This window comes from Heptranchias perlo, chromosome 28, assembly GCF_035084215.1.
Source record: "Heptranchias perlo isolate sHepPer1 chromosome 28, sHepPer1.hap1, whole genome shotgun sequence".
NCBI lineage: Eukaryota > Metazoa > Chordata > Chondrichthyes > Hexanchiformes > Hexanchidae > Heptranchias > Heptranchias perlo.
The window spans coordinates 41,220,311-41,239,193 of NC_090352.1; the positions used below are offsets into that span (position 1 = coordinate 41,220,311).

The window sequence follows — 18,883 nt, forward strand, 5'->3', positions numbered from 1 at the left end:
CTGTACTCCCAGATCTCTTTGTTCTATAACTCTCCCCAACGCCCTACCATTAACGGAGTAGGTCCTGGCCCGATTCGATCTACCAAAATGCATCACCTCACATTTATCTAAATTAAACTCCATCTGCCATTCATCGGCCCACTGGCCCAATTGATCAAGATCCCGTTGATAATCTGTTTTAGTGATGTTGGTTGAGGGATAAATATTGGCCAGGACACCAAGTAGAACTCCCCTGCTCTTCTTCGAAATAGTAGCCATGGGATCTTTTATGTCCACCTGAGAGGGCAGACATGGCCTTGGTTTAACGTCTCATCTGAAAGACGGCACCTCTGACAATGCAGCACTCCCTCAGTACTGCACTGAAGTGTCAGCCTAGATTTTGTACTCAAGTCTTTGGAGTGGGATTTGAACCCATAACCTTCTGATTCAGAGGCAAGAGTGCTACACACTGAACCAAGGCTAACCTCAGCTTCAGAGATAGAGAAGGCAGTACTGTAGTAGGTGACATATCTGGAGTATTTCATTGCTGTCTCCTCACCACCCCCTATCATGCAGGATACAGATAGCCCATCACTGTACACTCCACCCTACAAATTATACTTAATTCTGACCCTCACTCTGTGGGTCACAGCTACCTTGCTGTCATTCTGCCCAGTCACTCTGCTCTGCACACTGCATCACGGAATAGTAGGATTTGATTGTGTCCCAGATGACCAATGTAATAAGTTGGTCATTAGCTCTACATGATCCCATCAAGCATTCAGGAGCTAGCACAGCTCATTAATACAGTTCTGATGATGAACCTGAAGTCAAACCTGATCAGTGACCATCTCCTTAGAGCAACAATTGGATATGGGTATTTCCTGCGCCTCCTATCCTGATAACCAAGATTTCTGAAGTACCCAATATCTCTGTGGAACTTGAGGGCAGTTTTATGCTATGAATGGAGATTGAAGACCATGGGGGTTATATTAGATAACCTCCAAAACTGGGCACGGGGGTCGTGCCCATATGCTGCATGTAACATTCGTACTGCCTGATAATTTCTATGATTGCTGCATGCAGCTAGCGCTACCTGCGTTGTTGAGTGGCTGCTCACCAGCAGGGGGCCCAGATATCACGAGTAGCTAGCACCACTTAAAGGCAGCCTGCACCTCTTAAAGGGAAGGTGCATTGTGGCTGCAGGAAGTGGTGGAAGTCAACTGGGAAGAGAATCTGTGCTGCAATATAGTGCAGCGTGGTGATGATGGGGCCTCTGGAATTTTTCATGAGTGACAACTGGGCTGCTCAACGTTTGCCGGACTCTGATATTTGCTAAATATAAGATACGGGTCCACACGGAGTCTGAACGGAGATCAAACATCGCACACGTAAAACATAGATGCAGGTCCTGTGCCTATGATTACAAACTGTTGAGTTATTTTAAAACATTGAATAAAGGTTGCGCACTACTAAATCCCACATCCTCCAATCTGCACGCCAGACCCCACCAATCTGCTGATCTGAGTTTGTACCCTGTGAGAGAGCGTGCACCAAGGCTCTCTGATGATGCACTAGAGGTCTTGGTGCAAGAGGTGGACAGAAGGAGGGGCATCCTATATCTGCAGCAGGGGACAAGAGGCCCTCCAGACATATGCTCCTGAGGCAGCAGGAGGCAGTAGAGGAGGAAGTCAATACCAGGCGCACAGCACTACGAACATGGAAGAAGTTCAATGCTTTGACGAGTGGTCACGGTGAGTGAGGTCAACTGTCAAGTGGCATCTCCTACCAACTGCACCACTAGCCGCATCCACTGCTCCACGCACTACACCCCCCCATCACCCACCTACCAACAAACTTTTTCCATCAGTACTCAACTCTTCCAATCAGATGCTTCCTCTCACCCTCACACATAACCACTGTTGCAAGGCGCACACCCACAGCTCACAGGTCTCACACACACTGGCAGCTGTTCAACCATGGTTGCCAGCCACATCACCCAAACATCTTGCAGGGCACTCACCAACACACGTGCCGCTTTCTTGCTGGAGAAGGTGGCGCATAACAGGAGGCAGCAAGTAGCAGTGGCTCCATGGAACATGAACCTGCTGTCCTCTCTCAGAATGTCAGCATTCCTGTCCCACCCCTGCCAGTCCGCTAGTGCCCTTGCTGTTGCCTGTCAGCTAGCCAGCCCACTCCCTGTAGAGTATTGAAACTTCATTATAGAAACATAGGGAGATAGGAATAGGAGTAGGCCATTTAGCCCCTCGAGCCTGTTCCACCATTCAATGAGATCATGGTTGATTTGTGACCTAATTCCATGGCCTTACCCCCATATCCCCAAATACCTTGGTTGACAAAAATCTATCAATCTCAGGTTTAAAATTAACAATTGAGCTAGCATCAACTACCATTTGTGGAAGCGCGTTCCAAACTTCTACCGCCCTTTGCGTGTGGAAGAGTTTCCTAACTTCACTTCTGCAAGTCCTGGCTCTAATTTTTAGGCTATGTCCCCTCGTCCTAGTATACAAGTATACCTCCAAAATCAGGTACAAATGCATCAGCAGCCAGAAGCAATAATCCAGCAACTCCTGTATGATCCCTTTAAATAGCACTGGTGGGGAGTCCTCCATGCTGTTTAAGACCTGTTCAGGTGTGCGAGGTTAAGAAGAAGTGTGCGCGTGCATTCCGGACACCATTTTTGGAGTTTAGGAGGCCATGTAGTGCCTACAAAACAGGCGCGGCCCAATTTAGCCCCCCATTTGTCTTAAAAGCTCTGCCGCATCCCAGCTTCTCATTACCTGTCTTTGTTGCATCATCTGCCTCATTTCAACCTGTAATTGGCTGACCTGTTCCTCTGCCTTCCTTTGCAACTCATATCGAAGTTGCCGTTCCTGTACGAATATAAAGAAGATCAGAATTTTTCTATTTGTAAATTGAATCCAATCACTCATAGAACTAGCAACACCAAGCATTAGTTTGGGTAATTTTCTTATGGTATCACAGGTGAGTGGGTTGTTTGGTAGTGCATGTCTCAATTGCTTTTGTTTAGTAGTGTGTGTAATGGTTGGATTAGTTCAGTAATGCATGGATTGGTTAGGGTTGCTTGCCAGTATGTGCATTTACTGGGCTTGTTATTGGATTAATTCAGTAATGGATGCAGTGATTGGGTTATTTGGTACTGTATGCATTGATTGGATTTGTTCAGTAATGGATGTATTGGTTGGGTTGTAATGTGCCATTTGGGACATTGTTGCCATTTATTCTGGTTTCCCAATAACTCCTATACTGGGGTTAATATAATAACTGAGGTAGAACAGGAAGATGTAACCCACACATTCATGAAACTACATGTATAATGCAAACCATCGGCAATAATGACATCTGAATGATGAGAGAAAATGTAAACCTGGAAGAGACCACCGACATAAAATAAACCATCTACAGCAATGGCACATTCCAAGGCTTTCTACAAATGATCTCAGTTTGCTAAAGTACCTGCTGAAGCTTTTCTTCAAATAAAAACTTCTGTTCCAAATTAATTCTCTTGGTCTCCTCCAGCAGTCTTTGAAGCTGCTCTTCCTCTTTCCTGCAGTACAACAACACAGTTTAAATAGTTCTTCTTTTCCAGGCCTGTGCTACTAAGGATTGCCAATTTTTTCTAGGTTATTGTTATATATATTAAAATAGAGACACCACAGATGCAGTCGCAGATAAAAGTGAAGATTTCAGGAAAAATAATATTTCAGGGCTGGTGTCGGTAAAGCCCACACAAGGATTCCTATAATTATTGCTGCTCTCCATTGGGATCCTGCTATTTAGTACTTACCTCTACAGGGACCCCCCTATACTCACTGCTGCCCTCAATAGGATCCTCATAATTAATTGCTGCCCTCTACAGGGATTATGATATTTGTTACATGGGATCTCTAAACTTACTGATGCCCTCCATTGGATTCCTAGACTAACTGCTGCCCTCCACTGATCCCTAGGGTAGAAATTGAACCTAGTTGTGCCCGTTTTACAAGGGCAATTTTCTGGACCAATATCCCACAGCCAATGGAACCTTAAAAGATTTCTGACCTGATATTGGGTCGGGCCATTTTTCAGGTGTCCCTGGCAGCTGCCTCAAACAGTCATTGGCACCTGACATATGCTGTCTGTTTTAGGCCTCCTCTGGGAAATTGGACATCACAGAGTGAACAAAGGGACATAGCGCACACCTGTTCTTCATCTTACCTTCGCTCTTCATCCTCCTTTAGTCTTATCAGCTGTTCCTCTTGTTTGACTTTCTCAATATACTGCATGCGTTGAGCCTCACGTTCCTCCCTATAAAATACACAGCTAGTTTAATGAAAGTACACAGGTGTTCTGTGTTTCTTTACAACATCAGATTTTGATTTAAAACTGTGCACAATGACTGGAACTGACATATTTCACAAGCTTAAAAAGCTTCGCATTGCAAGGGTTAACTTACAGCAGTAAACAATGGACCAGGTATGTGTACTGGATTGGAAGACAAATGTAGGACAAGACCAAAGATGAGAAACATTTTAATTATAGCTTAGTTATTCCAAATACTGCTGCACCTACCCATAAGTACTTCACCCTCCCATGCGCAGTCAGGCACATATAAAAGCTTCTGGAAACTTGGATCTCTTGTTTATTGATTTAGAAAATATATCCGAGATCCCTGATGGTCTACCGTTTCATTTGATGAGTAATTGAGCTATATAGACTATGAAGGTCCCAGCTTCGAGCTAACTTTGAGCTAGTTTCAGTCGGTAGCAGTAGGGGCTACAATTGGCCTTAGCTCGTTGGACAAGGGAGGGGAAAATCATCCACAGCTCCCACTCCTGATCACCATTCAGTGACCCAACGTGTTTATGTGGACATCAGATGAGAGCAAATCAGACTCAGCTGTGATGCTCTAGGTTTGAATATCCTGCTGACACGGTGTAGTCTCACGCATCAGTACAGTTACAAATTTTGACTTTCTTAACTTGTGTTGCAGCTAGAGAAGAGAGCATGCATAAAAAAAAATGTTTCCTCATGTCACCTCTGGTCCTTTTGCCAATCACCTTAAATCTGTGTCCTCTGGCTGCCGACACTTCTGACCCTAACCCTAACCCTTAAATCTGTGTCCTCTGGCTGCCGACACTTCTGACCCTAACCCTAACCCTTAAATCTGTGTCCTCTGGCTGCCGACACTTCTGCCATATAAAAAAAAAACATTTTTTAAAAAATGGAGGCTTTTCAATTACAAAAAAATGAGCAAAGTAATTGTGAGACACCCAGCTTATCACCATTTTATAACAGTGTGTATAACAAGGAACTGCCTGGCATCAGTCCTAAATTCACCGTTTGCCTGTTTGAACCTGTGCCACTATCACAGTTTACCTGAAGCCGTGTTACAGCTTTACCTGTTCTATACCGTATCTTGCACACTTCTATGAGGTTCTCCCCCACCCCCACCGCCCTTCCAAGTCCAAAGAGCCCCTAATTTCCTCCCGTCTTTCCTCATAACTGACGCAGATGAGTGGGGTGATCTTGCACCAAGGGAAAGATATTAGGAAAGATTGAACAGGCTGGGGCTCTTTTCTCTGGAAAAGAGAAGGCTGAGGGGTGACCTGATAGAGGTCTTTAAGATTATGAAAGGGCTTAACAGGGCAGATGTAGAGAGGACGTTTCCACTTGTGGGGGAGACCAAAACTAGGGTCCATAAATATAAGATAGTCACTAATAAATTCAATAGGGAATTCAGGAGAAACTTCTTCCTCAGAGAGTGGTTAGAATGTGGAACTCACTATCACAAAGAGTAATTGAGGCAAATTGCATAGATACATTTAAGGGGAAGCTAGATAAGTACATGAGAGAGAAAAGAATAGAAGGATATGCTGATAGGGTTAGATGGAAAGGGGTGGGAGGAGGCTCGTATGGAGTATAAACACCGACATAGACCAGTTGGGCCAAAAGGCCTGTTTCTGTGCTGTAAATTCCATGTAATTTAACAGCAGGGCGAGGTATTGATAGTTACAGACCTATCACCAGAAGTGCTGGGAACAATTTGAAATGTTGAATTATGAGTTTCACACAAGCACAAAGTTAAACCATAAATTAGCTTAAGTGGAAACTTTCCTATAAGTATATTGGTGACCACACTGTTAAATTGCTTCAATTTAACAATATAATTGAAGTGAGTTGAGTAAAATTGAAACTCAGAAAGTCTCAGTTAGGACTTTGAAAAAACAACTTAGCAAAGAGTTATGACTAATTGGCATTTTTTTGCATCAAGCTAGTTCATAGCAAATGCCAGAGTTTTGATTGGTTGCTTTTGCAACATTTAACAAGGATCAAATTTTAAATAAATGTTTAAAGGAGAACTGTGCCTCGACTGTGAAATTTTAGATCAGGTCTATTAAATCCAAATCTAAAATAACTAGGGTGTTTCAGTCAAGTTTTATCATAAATTCAGTGAAATTTACATAGACTTTAAGAAAGCCTTTGACAAGGTACCACATGGGATATTACGAGAGAAGATTAAGGGGTATGGAATTAGGGAGAGGATAGTAAACTGGATTTAAAATTGGTTAAAAGGGAGAAAACAGAGAGTAGGAGTTAAGGGTAGATTTTCAGAGTGGTTTGAAATGGGTAATGGTGTTCCACAGGGTTCAGTTCAGATTATATATCAATGCTTTGGATATAGGCTTAAAGGGAGTGGTGTTGAAATTTGCAGATGATATCAAAATAGCTGGTATAGTTAATTCTTTAAAGGACCAAGGAATGCTGCAAAGGGATATTGCTAAGATGGGGAAATGGGCTGAAACATGTCAGATTTAATTCAATGTCAGTAAATGTGAGGTGATGTATTTTGGTAAAGGAATGACAGCAGTAATTGTACTGTGAATGGGAATAGGCTTGGTGCTGTGGAAGAGCAAAGGGATTTGGGGAACAGGTTCTCAGGACATTAAAGGCATCGCCTCAGGTTGATAAGGCTGTAAAACAAAGCTAATAGAATTCTAGGTTTTATCACAAGAGATATAGAATATAAAAGCCAAGAGATAGTGATGAGCCTGTATAAAACTTTAATAAGGCCTCAGTTAGAGGACTGTTTGCAGCATTGGGCTCCACACTATCGGAAGGATATTGAGGTTTTAGTGAGAGTACAGTGCAGATTTACTAGAATGATACTTGGACTCCAAGGGTTAAATTACGAGGAGAGATTACACAAACTAGGGTTGTATTCCCTAGAATTTAGAAGATTACGGGGTGATTTGATCGGTTATGAGGAACTGATAGGGTAGAGAGAGAAACTATTTCCACTGGTTGGGGAGTCTAGGAATAGGGGGCATAATCTAAAAATTAGGGCTAGGACTTTTAGGAGTGAAGTTAGGAAACCAAAGTATTAAGGGATGTGGGGCTAAGACGGGTATATGGAGTTAGGTTACAGATCAACCATGATCTCAGTGAATGGCGGAACAGGCTTGAGGGGCTTAATGGCCTACTCCTATTTTCCTATGTTCCTATGTATGAAGAAATACAAATATGAATAAAAACTTGAAAAATGTGTGCTTTATTCATTAGAACAACGCAGATTACAGAATGATATGACAGAAATATTTAAAATTATGAAAGGTGGGACAGGGTAGATAGAAGCAAACTTTTTCCAGTTATTGAGGGGTGTACGATGAGGGGTCATGGATACAAGATTAAATGTAAGAGATTTACAACAGAGGGCAGGAGAATATTCTTTACACACAAAGAATTGTGAGGCTGTGGAATTCACTTCCAGGGTTAGTGGCTGAGGCAGAAAATATGTCAACATTCAAGATTAGATTGGAGAGGTGGATGAAGGAATAAGGGAACAGGGCAGGTAAATGTGATTGCAACTATTTGCTCATGTGGTGGGTAAACGCTGACACAGACTGGTTGGGCCGAATAGCCTGTTTCCATGTTGTAACCTCTGTGTATTTCTATGAATAATGGACACTTGGGCAAGATACCACAAGGCGACTGGCACCGTGAGGCCGAACCTCAGAGTTTCCATCTTCAAGAAGAGGGGAAAAAAATTAATGGACAAAGGAGGAAGAAGAAAAAAGAAAAACACCAGTGGGGGCTCCAGTGTGCTGTCTACCTGGTACGGTATGAAGTCTGTGCCCTCCTTCACCTCGCTGTGCTATCTGGGAGAAGCACTGATACAATTGAAAACAATCTAAGGTAATCATCATGCATGTAGTACAAGCAGAAAACTCAATGCTAAGCTATTAAATATGCAAATTAATACACTTTTAAGATGGATCTCCACTGAGCAATTCGTGGTCTCCCTCACTGGAAGCTTAAATTCAGCAGTTTCTTATTGGAGCAGCCTCTGCACTGATGGAGGAACTCCCTGAGCTATATTGCCATGCAGATGCAGGTTTCTTTGGTCTGATGGTACATGTGTACACTGTATCAGTATTGTTACCTGGCCTGTCGCCTCTCTTTCGGACAGGTTCGATTAGCTAATTGTTCTCTGAAGAGGTGAGTCCATGGCAGTGGAAATCCTACTGCAAAAAAACAAAGTTAAGTGTGAGAAAGTTCCCTGACACATTTCAGGGCAGATATAAAATGTAGTCTGTATCCCTGCAGCCCCAAAATGTGCTATCTGGGAGAAGCACTGATACAATTGAAAACAATCTAAGGTAATCATCATGCATGTAGTACAAGCAGAAAACTCAATGTTAAGCTATTAGATATGCAATGTGGCTGCTGTCTATTCCATGCAGTTCCTTAATCTGATTACAGATAGAAGGTGCACTATTCTTTGAACGAAACATGGCCACTGAAAGGTCTTGCTTCCAGCGATTTGAATTATGTTTCAAAAAAATTGTCTTTTTTTCAAAGCTTTCTGTGGGGATTAAATTCAAAGTATGTGTCAAAATGAACACATCTATTGAATAAATGGACAAAAAAGTTAGCAGATTCCAAGGGGAGATTATTAATCTCAAGCCCAGGCCAGTATGAAGCATTTTAATTCAATTACTAGTAGCTTATAACAAAACCTATGTTCACCTTTTCTCCCTACATAAGGTACCTATGCCACTGCCTACACTACTGTACGAGGTATCTACACCTCCTGTTGTAGTGTACAAGGAACTTGCACACCTTGACTGTACTATACAAGGTACTTGCAGCTCTTGTCTTGACATACAAATTGATAACATGCAAATTACTTGACAGAACTGCTTTGAAGATATAGTCCAGACTGGAAAGTTTTGAAACTCTGTACAAATCCAGGAATTCTCCACAGCACAACAGAACAAACCTCAATGCTAAATGGTGGCTCCTGACAAATTAAATTGTACAAGGTCCATGAAAACTCACCCTGAGTTGGGTCCAGTACTGAAAATAGTTCAGTGTCCTGTTTGTTTAATCTCTTGTAAAGGTTACTGTAGAAATGTTGTTTGATCACTTTCTGAAACTGCTGAGTTGTCAGTGCTGGAGCTTGGGATCTCAGCACTGCATCCACCTCACCTGGCTGGGAGAGAAACTGGTTATGATCCAGTGTCATAGACCTTTCATCTTTGTTCCATTCAAGCGAGTAATAGAGTCATAGAGTTATACAGCACGGATAGAGGCCCTTCGGCCCATCGTGTCCGCGCCGGCCATCAAGCCCAGTCTAATCTAATCCCATATTCCAGCATTTGGTCCGTAGCCTTGTATGCTATGGCATTTCAAGTGCTCATCCAAATGCTTCTTGAATGTTGTGAGGGTTCCTGCCTCCACAACCCTCTCAGGCAGTGAGTTCCAGACTCCAACCACCCTCTGGGTGAAAATGTTCTTTCTCAAATCCCCTCTAATCCTCCCGCCTTTTACCTTGAATCTATGCCCCCTTGTTATAGAACCCTCAACGAAGGGAAAAAGCTCCTTAGTATCCATCCTATCTGTGCCCCTCATAATTTTGTACACCTCAATCATGTCCCCCCTCAGCCTCCTCTGCTCCAAGGAAAACAAACCCAATCTTCCCAGTCTCTCTTCATAACTGAAGTGCTCCAGCCCTGGTAACATCCTGGTGAATCTCCTCTGCACCCTCTCCAAAGCGATCACATCCTTCCTGTAGTGCGGCGACCAGAACTGCACACAGTACTCCAGCTGTGGCCTAACCAGTGTTTTATACAGCTCCATCATAACCTCCTTGCTCTTATATTCTATGCCTCGGCTAATAAAGGCAAGTATCCCATATGCCTTCTTTACCACCTTATCTACCTGTTCCGCCGCCTTCAGGGATCTGTGAACTTGCACACCAAGATCCCTCTGACCCTCTGTCTTGCCTAGGGTCCTCCCATTCATTGTGTATTCCCTTGCCTTGTTAGTCCCTCCAAAGTGCATCACCTCGCACTTTTCCGGGTTAAATTCCATTTGCCACTGTTCCGCCCATCTGACCAACCCATCTATATCGTCCTGCAGACTGAGGCTATCCTCCTCGCTATTTACCACCCTACCAATTTTTGTATCATCAGCGAACTTACTGATCATACCTTTTACATTCATATCCAAGTCATTAATGTAGACCACAAACAGCAAGGGACCCAGCACCGATCCCTGTGGTACCCCACTGGCCACAGGCTTCCAGTCACAAAAACAACCTTCGACCATCACCCTCTGCCTTCTGCCACTAAGCCAGTTTTGTATCCAAAGTGCCAAGGCACCCTGGATTCCATGGGCTCGTACCTTCTTGACCAGTCTCCTGTGGGGGACTTTATCGAAGGCCTTACTGAAATCCATGTATACCACATCCACTGCGTTACCCTCATCCACACGCCTAGTCACCCCCTCAAAAAATTCAATCAAATTAGTCAGACATGATCTTCCCTTGACAAAGCCATGTTGACTATCCCTGATTAATCCTTGCTTCTCCAAGTGGAGACTAATTTTGTCCTTCAGAATTTTTTCCAATAATTTTCCTACCACTGATGTTAGGCTCACTGGCCTGTAGTTCCCCGGTTTTTCCCTACTCCCCTTCTTGAATAATGGTACTACATTAGCGGTTCTCCAGTCCTCTGGCACATCCCCTGTATTCTCAATCAATTTCAATATAGACTAATTGGGGTGGATTTTAATTCCCACCTGGTGGGAACAGGGGGTGAATTTTAATTCCTGCCCAGTGGGAACAGGGGGTGAATTTTAATTCCTGCCCAGTGGGAACAGGGGGTGAATTTTAATTCTTGCCCAGTGGGAACAGGGGGTGAATTTTAATTCCTGCCCAGTGGGAACAGGGGGTGGATTTTAATTCCTGCCCAGTGGGAACAGGGGGTGGATTTTAATTCCTGCCCAGTGGGAACAGGGGGTGGATTTTAATTCCTGCCCAGTGGGAACAGGGGTTGGATTTTAATTCCTGCCCAGTGGGAACAGGGGTTGGATTTTAATTCCTGCCCAGTGGGAACAGGGGGTGGATTTTAATTCCTGCCCAGTGGGAACAGGGGGTGGATTTTAATTCCTGCCCAGTGGGAACAGGGGTTGGATTTTAATTCCTGCCCAGTGGGAACAGGGGGTGGATTTTAATTCCTGCCCAGTGGGAACAGGGGGTGGATTTTAATTCCTGCCCAGTGGGAACAGGGGGTGGATTTTAATTCCTGCCCAGTGGGAACAGGGGGTGGATTTTAATTCCTGCCCAGTGGGAACAGGGGGTGGATTTTAATTCCTGCCCAGTGGGAACAAGGGGTGGATTTTAATTCTCGCCAGGTGGGAACAGGGGTTGGATTTTAATTCCTGCCGCAGACTTTTTGCCGGGGCCTTCCGCATGGGCGGCCCAGGAACCTGCCTGTTTCAGGGAGCATAGTTCTAATATGCTAATCAGGATCCTATGGCATGCATAGTCCCCTGATGTATTGGTAGCAGCCATGATCCAATTGAATGGCAGAACAGGCTAGAGGGGCTGAATTGCCTCCTCCTCTTCCTATATTCCCAAGTACCAGGCATTGAGTGGCTTAACCAGTGGCCATTAAAGGGTCTGCTGCAGGATCCTCTTCCTGCCCCACAAAAATCTTGACTCCCACTGCCAGCCCATCTGCGTTCCCCTCCATGTAGATATTACTTCCCGTATTACCCGACCACCCTGTACAAATGTAAATGGGGCAAGGCCGTCAAATTGGCTCGGGCCTCATGCTGAGGACATGGGGTGGACAGTACAATCACAGCTCCACCTCTCGCCTGGTGTCAGCCATCGAATCTATTTCTCATAACTGTAGAGTGTTTCAACTCTCCAGTGGTTCAGTGAGTTTGTCCAAGAAGGTCCAAGGCTCAATCCTCGGTCTGGAGAGTTAGCTGATCTCAGCAGGGTTGGCAGTAGGAGTCTTACAACTGGACTCAGTGGGGTAATTTTAGCTGCCAAGAATGGGGGCGGTCAGGTAGTAAAAATAGTTGAATTCTTCAGCGGGACCGCATCCCAGCTCCAATGCGCCCACTTCTGGGTTTAACCCAGGCCCGTTAGGATGCGTGTGCACAACAGAATCCTGGAAGTCCCGTCCCCACTTAAAGCCAGCGGGCTGATACTTAAGGGGCAATGTAGTTCATTGCGACAGTTGAGGCACTTAATTTTTTGTGTTTTAGAATGTAAAACGAATTTAACCTTATCTGTTCGGATTTCCCATCGCTTCTGATTCACGTCAAGTGAAAGCAGGCGAGAAGGACCGGATCCATGAGGTGAATGCCTTTATTGTATTGCTTTTGGGCAGGGGGATGGGAACCTGAGCGGGGAGTCAGAAGAGAATAAAGTTGAGAGCAGCAAGAGAGGGGAAGACCCAGGGGAAATCTACAATACAAATAGTACAAATAGTTGTTCAAGAACAAGTGAAAGGGAAAAGCGTAGAGCAGCAGAAAGAAAGTGTATTTTAGGCACGACAGATAAAATAAAAACTAGAAGGCGTAAGGCGATTAACCCAGCATCAAAGCTGTGGCAGGGGGTTGGGAACCTGAGCAGGGAGACAGAGGAAAGCGTGTCAGGAAGGGACAGAGGTATGGAGTAAAAGGTAAAGTGTTAAAAAAGGAAAAAGCAGGAACTAAGTGTCACAAAACATATTTGAAAGTTCTTTATCTGAATGCACGTAGCATTCGTAACAAAATGGACGAGTTAACGGCACAAATAACTACGTATGGGTATGATCTTGTGGCCATTACAGAAACATGGATGCAGGGTGACAACGACTGGGAATTAAATATGCCAGGGTATTTAACAATCGGGAAGGACAGGCAGGAAGGAAGGGGAGGTGGGGTGGCTATGTTAATAAAGGAAGGAATCACTGTAATACAGAGAAATGATATTGGGACAAAGGATCAGGACAATGAAACAGTTTGGGTAGAGATAAGGAATAATAAGGGGAAAAAAACACTCGTGGGCGTAGTATATAGGCCTCCTAATAGTTGCAACTCTGCTGGAAGAAGTATTAATCAGGAAATAGTCGGGGCATGTAATAAGGGAACAACTATAATTATGGGGCATTTTAACTATCATATTAACTGGACAAATCAAATTTGGCAGGGCAGCCTTGAGGAAGAGTTTATTGAGTGTATTAGGAATGGATTTCTTGAGCAGTATGTAACTGATCCTACAAGGGGGCAGGCAACCTTGGACCTGGTCCTGTGTAATGAGCCAGGATTAATTAATAATGTCCTAGTTAAGGATCCCCTTGGAATGAGTGACCATAACATCGTTACATTCCATATCCAATTAGAGGGTGAGAAGATTGGTTCTCAAACAAGCGTACTGAGCTTGAATAAAGGAGACTATGATGGTATGAGAGCGGAATTGATTAAAGTGGACTGGGAAAATAGATTAAAGGGTAAGACGGTACATGAGCAGTGGTGTTCATTTAAGGAGTTATTTTACAACTTTCAAAAAATATATATTCCACTGAGGAAAAAAGGGTGTAAAAGAAAGGACAGCCATCCGTGGCTAAGTAAAGAAATTAAGGATAGTATATGACTAAAAACAAGGACATATAAGGTAGCCAAACTTAGTGGGAGGATAGAAGATTGGGAAGTCTTCAAAAGACAGCAAAAAGTAACTAAAGGATTGATTAAGAAAGGGAAGTTAGATTATGAAAAGAAATTAGCAAAAAATATAAAAACAGATAGCAAGAGTTTCTATAGTTATATAAAAAGAAAAAGGGTGGCTAAGGCAAACGTAGGTCCCTTAGAGGATGAGACCGGGAAATTAATGGTGGGAAACATGGAGATGGCAAAAATGCTGAACAAATATTTTGTTTCAGTCTTTACGGTAGAGGACACTAAGAATATCCCAACACTGGACAAACAGGGGGCTCTAGGGGGGGGGAGGAGCTTAATATGATTAAAATCACTAAGGAATTGGTACTCAGTAAATTAATGGGACTCAAGGCGGATAAATCCCCTGGACGTGATGGCTTACATCCTAGGGTCTTGAGGGAAGTGGCAGTAGGGATTGTGGATACTTTGGTAATAATTTTCCAAAATTCTCTGGACTCGGCAAAGGTCCCGGCAGATTAGAAAACTGCTAATGTAACACCCTTATTTAAAAAGGGTAGTAGGCAGAAGGCTGGAAATTATAGACCAGTTAGCCTAACATCTGTGGTGGGTAAAATTTTGGAGTCTATTATTAAGGAGACAGTAGCGGAACATTTGGATAAACATAATTTAATAGGACAAAGTCAGCATGGCTTTACGAAGGGGAAGTCATGTCTGACAAATTTGCTTGAGTTCTTTGAGGACATAACGTACAGGGTGGATAAAGGGGAACCAGTGGACGTAGTGTATTTAGACTTCCAGAAGGCATTCGACAAGGAGCCACATAAAAGATTATTGCTCAAGATAAAGAATCACTGGATTGGGGGTAATATTCTGGCATGGGTGGAGGATTGGTTATCTAACAGGAAGCAGAGAGTTGGGATAAATGGTTCATTCTCGGACTGGCAACCAGTAGCCAGTGGTGTTCCGCAGGGGTTGGTGCTGGGTCCCCAACTCTTTACAATCTATATTAACGATTTGGAGGAGGGGACCGAGTGTAACATATCAAAGTTTGCAGATGATACAAAGATGGGAGGGAAAGTAGAGAGTGAGGAGGACATAAAAAACCTACAAGAGGATATAAACAGGCTGGGTGAGTGGGCGGAGATTTGGCAGATGCAATACAATATTGGAAAATGTGAGGTTATGCACTTTGGCAGGAAAAATCAGAGAGCAAGTTATTATCTTAATGGCAAGAAACTGGAAAGTACTGCAGTACAAAGGGATCTGGGGGTCCTAGTGCAAGAAAATCAAAAGGTTAGTATGCAGGTGCAGCAGGTGATCAAGACGGCCAACGGAATGTTGGCTTTTATTGCTAGGGGGATAGAATATAAAAACAGGGAGGTATTGCTGCAGTTATATAAGGCATTGGTGAGACCGCACCTGGAATACTGCATACAGTTTTGGTGTCCATACTTAAGAAAAGACATACTTGCTCTCGAGGCAGTACAAAGAAGGTTCACTCGGTTAATCCCGGGGATGAGGGGGTGGACATATGAGGAGAGGTTGAGTAGATTAGGACTCTACTCATTGGAGTTCAGAAGAATGAGAGGCGATCTTATTGAAACATATAAGATTGTGAAGGGGCTTGATCAGGTGGATGCGGTAAGGATGTTCCCAAGGATGGGTGAAACTAGAACTAGGGGGCATAATCTTAGAATAAGGGGCTGCTCTTTCAAAACTGAGACGAGGAGAAACTTCTTCGCTCAGAGGGTAGTAGGTCTGTGGAATTTGCTGCCCCAGGAAGCTGTGGAAGCTACATCATTAAATAAATTTAAAACAGAAATAGACAGTTTCCTAGAAGTAAAGGGAATTAGGGGTTACGGGGAGCGGGCAGGAAATTGGACATGAATTTAGATTTGAGGTTAGGATCAGATCAGCCATGATCTTATTGAATGGCGGAGCAGGCTCGAGGGGCCGATTGGCCCACTCCTGCTCCTATTTCTTATAACCCCTCTTATAAGGATGGGCAGACGCAACAGGACCCCCGCGATCGGCCGACCCTCCCCTCCCCCGATCTTCTCCAAGGCCCACCCAATGTCGTCCACGTCCCTGCTCCTGATCATTAATCCGTTAACCCCACTGAAAGTACGTATGTTTGTAAGTCACACGAGGACAGGATCAGGTTAGCCTGTCAACATTTAACGTCCAGGCTCACACATGAAGAATGGCCACTTAGGTGAGGTACTGAAGAGTGACTGGGAACCCTGAAACCGTACCCAAGCTAGAATCAGCATTTTCATGACAAGAGGGGCGAAAATTGCTGAGAAACAATAATCAACAAAATAAAATTTATAATGAGTGCAATAAACACATGCCTGCAATTTCCGCGGGGTTCTCCTGATCTCACAGCGTCATTTCAGTGGAAACTCCGGAGACGGCTGTTGGTACATTTCTCCGGGGTTTCTGCTGATCCTCCACCAAGGTTACAGTAGGAGAATGGGAGAGCCCCACGGAAAGTTTACCCCACGATGTTTATGAGACCAATATGCAGCCCATTCTGTTAAGATGACATTTTGCAAACAATGTCATTTAAACAGTAAAGTTCTGAAGATCACTGTGCAACAACTGAGCAGCAAAAGGGTAACTCTTACATACCGTTTTACAAATTTGTAGGTGTTCTCGTAGCAAATGAATAAAGGCCAGGCTGAACGGTGGGATACAGTTGTAGGAAGGTTCATCAAGGCCGATGATGTACTGATCCCAGATGTACAATACAGTATCCATGCTCAGGTATCCTGCCAACACAGTAACACATTTGGTCTCTTAAATTCTTGATCTGTGAATACTGGAACGTTTTATTACTAAAATGGGTTAATGAGGGTCAGTTTGTGATTGATGGACATGAACTGAGGGCAGGATCACTAGCAAAAAACAAAGTTAGGCACTGTTTCTAAATGGCGAATATAGCTTGGCAATTGTGATTAAAAAATGCATTTATTTAACAAATATTTGGTGAGTTTGTGCTTACCAAGATAAGGCGAGTGCTGGAACACTTTTCACTGGGGATCCAGTATCACTCCCAATAATAAAGATTAGAAGTAGAGTAAAAATCCTGTTATGCTGCTTCAATGTGCCATATTAACAGATGAGTGCCCTCTACTGTATTTTCTTTTCACACAACAGCCATTCTTGAGGTCTGAGTATGATAAATAATTTATTACTAATTATTGCTGAATGATTATTCATTTTCTGTTGTGAGCTTGTGCCCAATAACTCGCTGCGTAAAAAATGTTTTCCTCTTGTCGCCTCTGGTTCTTTTGCTAATTACCTTAAATCTCCATCCCAATTGATCCATGGACCCCCCCATCCCGATATCCCCCCGACCCACAATCTCTCCCTCCTCTCCACTCCCCGGCTGCAGCTGGTGCCGCAGGCCTTCCCACCCTACAGCCAGCCTCTCAATCTGGCTGTAGCCGGGAAACAGAATCCAAATATTTCAATCAGGTTCTGCCGTTAAATTTGGAAGGACCTCCAGGAAACCTGTACTTCAGGGTTTCCCGGCCGCAACACCTTCCCCGCTCCCTCCACCCCGCACCCTCTCCCCCTATCCCTCCCTGTAAATATTGGGGCCTATGTCTCTATTTATGACCCCCAGGACACTGTATGCTTTTTTAACATTCTTATCAACTTGTCCTGCCACTATCAAAGATTTGTGTACATACACCCCCAGGTCTCTCTGCTCCTTCGCTCTCTTTAAAATTGTATCAATTAGTTTCTATTGTCTCTTCTCATTCTTCCTACCAAAACGCAACACTTCAACTAATACTCGACTATTCCAATGCTCTCCTCCCATCCTTCAAAAACTTTAGCTCATCCAAAACTCTGCTGCCCATATTCTATCCAGCGGTAAGTTCCGCTCACCCATCACCCTTATCCTCGCTGACCCACACGAACTCCTGATCCCCCAACACCTCCAGTTTAAAAATCTCATCCTTGTGTTTACACCTCTTTGTGGCCTTGTCCCTCACTGTCTCTGTAACCTCCTGCAGCACTACAATCTCACCAATCTCTCCGTTACTTTGACTCTGGTCTCCTGTGCATCTGCCTTTGTTTTACCCCAACATTGGTGGCTGTGCTTTCAGCATCCTAGGCCCAACACTCTGGAAATCCCTCCTTAAACTGCTCCGCCTCCCCACCTCTCTCTTCCTTTATCATCCTCTTTAAAACCTACCTCTTCGATCAATCTTTCGGTCACACCTCCTCATAGCCCCTTCTCTGACTCAGTGTCAATTTTTGTCTGAATACGCCTCTGTGAAGCACCTAGGGATGTTTTTCCACTCAAATTAACTGAACGTGCCTGGACTTTATGTAGTTCAAAGTGAACGTTGGACACACAAACGAATATGGTAGCATAGTAGTTATGTTACTGGACTAGTAATCCAGAGGCCTGGACGAATAATCTGGAGACACGAATTCAAATCCTGCCACGGCAGCTGGTGAATTTAAATTCAATTAATTAAATAAAATTTGGAATAAAAAAACTAGTATCAGAAACAGTGGCCATGAAACTACCGGATTGTCGTAAAAACCCATCTGGTTCACTAATGCCCTTTAGGGGAGGAAACCTGCCGTCCTCACCTGGTCTGGCCTATATGTGACTCCAGATCCACAGCAATGTGGTTGATTCTTAATTGCCCTCTGAAATGGCCCAGCAAGCCACTTGATTGTAAAATCACGCTACAAGAAGTCATAATAAAAATAAAACCGGATGGACCACTAGGCACCGGACACGACAAAGGCAAACCAAGCCCAGTCAACCCTGCAAAGTCCTCCTCACTAACATCAAAGGGACTTGTGCCAAAATTGGGAGAGCTGTCCCACAGACCAGTCAAGCAACAGCCTGACATAGCCATACTCACAGAATCATACCTTTCAGCCAACG

At 43.9% G+C, this 18,883-nt stretch overlaps 1 protein-coding gene across 4 annotated transcripts in view; it reads right to left on the reverse strand.

Moving 5' to 3' along the window:
- Positions 1 to 18,883, reverse strand: part of LOC137299297 (uncharacterized) — a 117,823-nt gene that overhangs the window by 23,118 nt on the left and 75,822 nt on the right. For 3 of the 4 annotated variants that reach the window (XM_067967960.1, XM_067967962.1, XM_067967963.1), the window contains 6 exons: positions 16,597 to 16,736; positions 9,343 to 9,496; positions 8,444 to 8,525; positions 4,219 to 4,308; positions 3,478 to 3,568; positions 2,781 to 2,873 (listed from right to left, as the gene is read on the reverse strand). In XM_067967960.1, coding sequence (XP_067824061.1) covers positions 2,781 to 2,873; positions 3,478 to 3,568; positions 4,219 to 4,308; positions 8,444 to 8,525; positions 9,343 to 9,496; positions 16,597 to 16,736 — 650 coding nt within the window. The remainder of the gene's footprint in view (positions 1 to 2,780; positions 2,874 to 3,477; positions 3,569 to 4,218; positions 4,309 to 8,443; positions 8,526 to 9,342; positions 9,497 to 16,596; positions 16,737 to 18,883) is intronic. The other variant, XM_067967961.1, reaches the window with a different exon arrangement.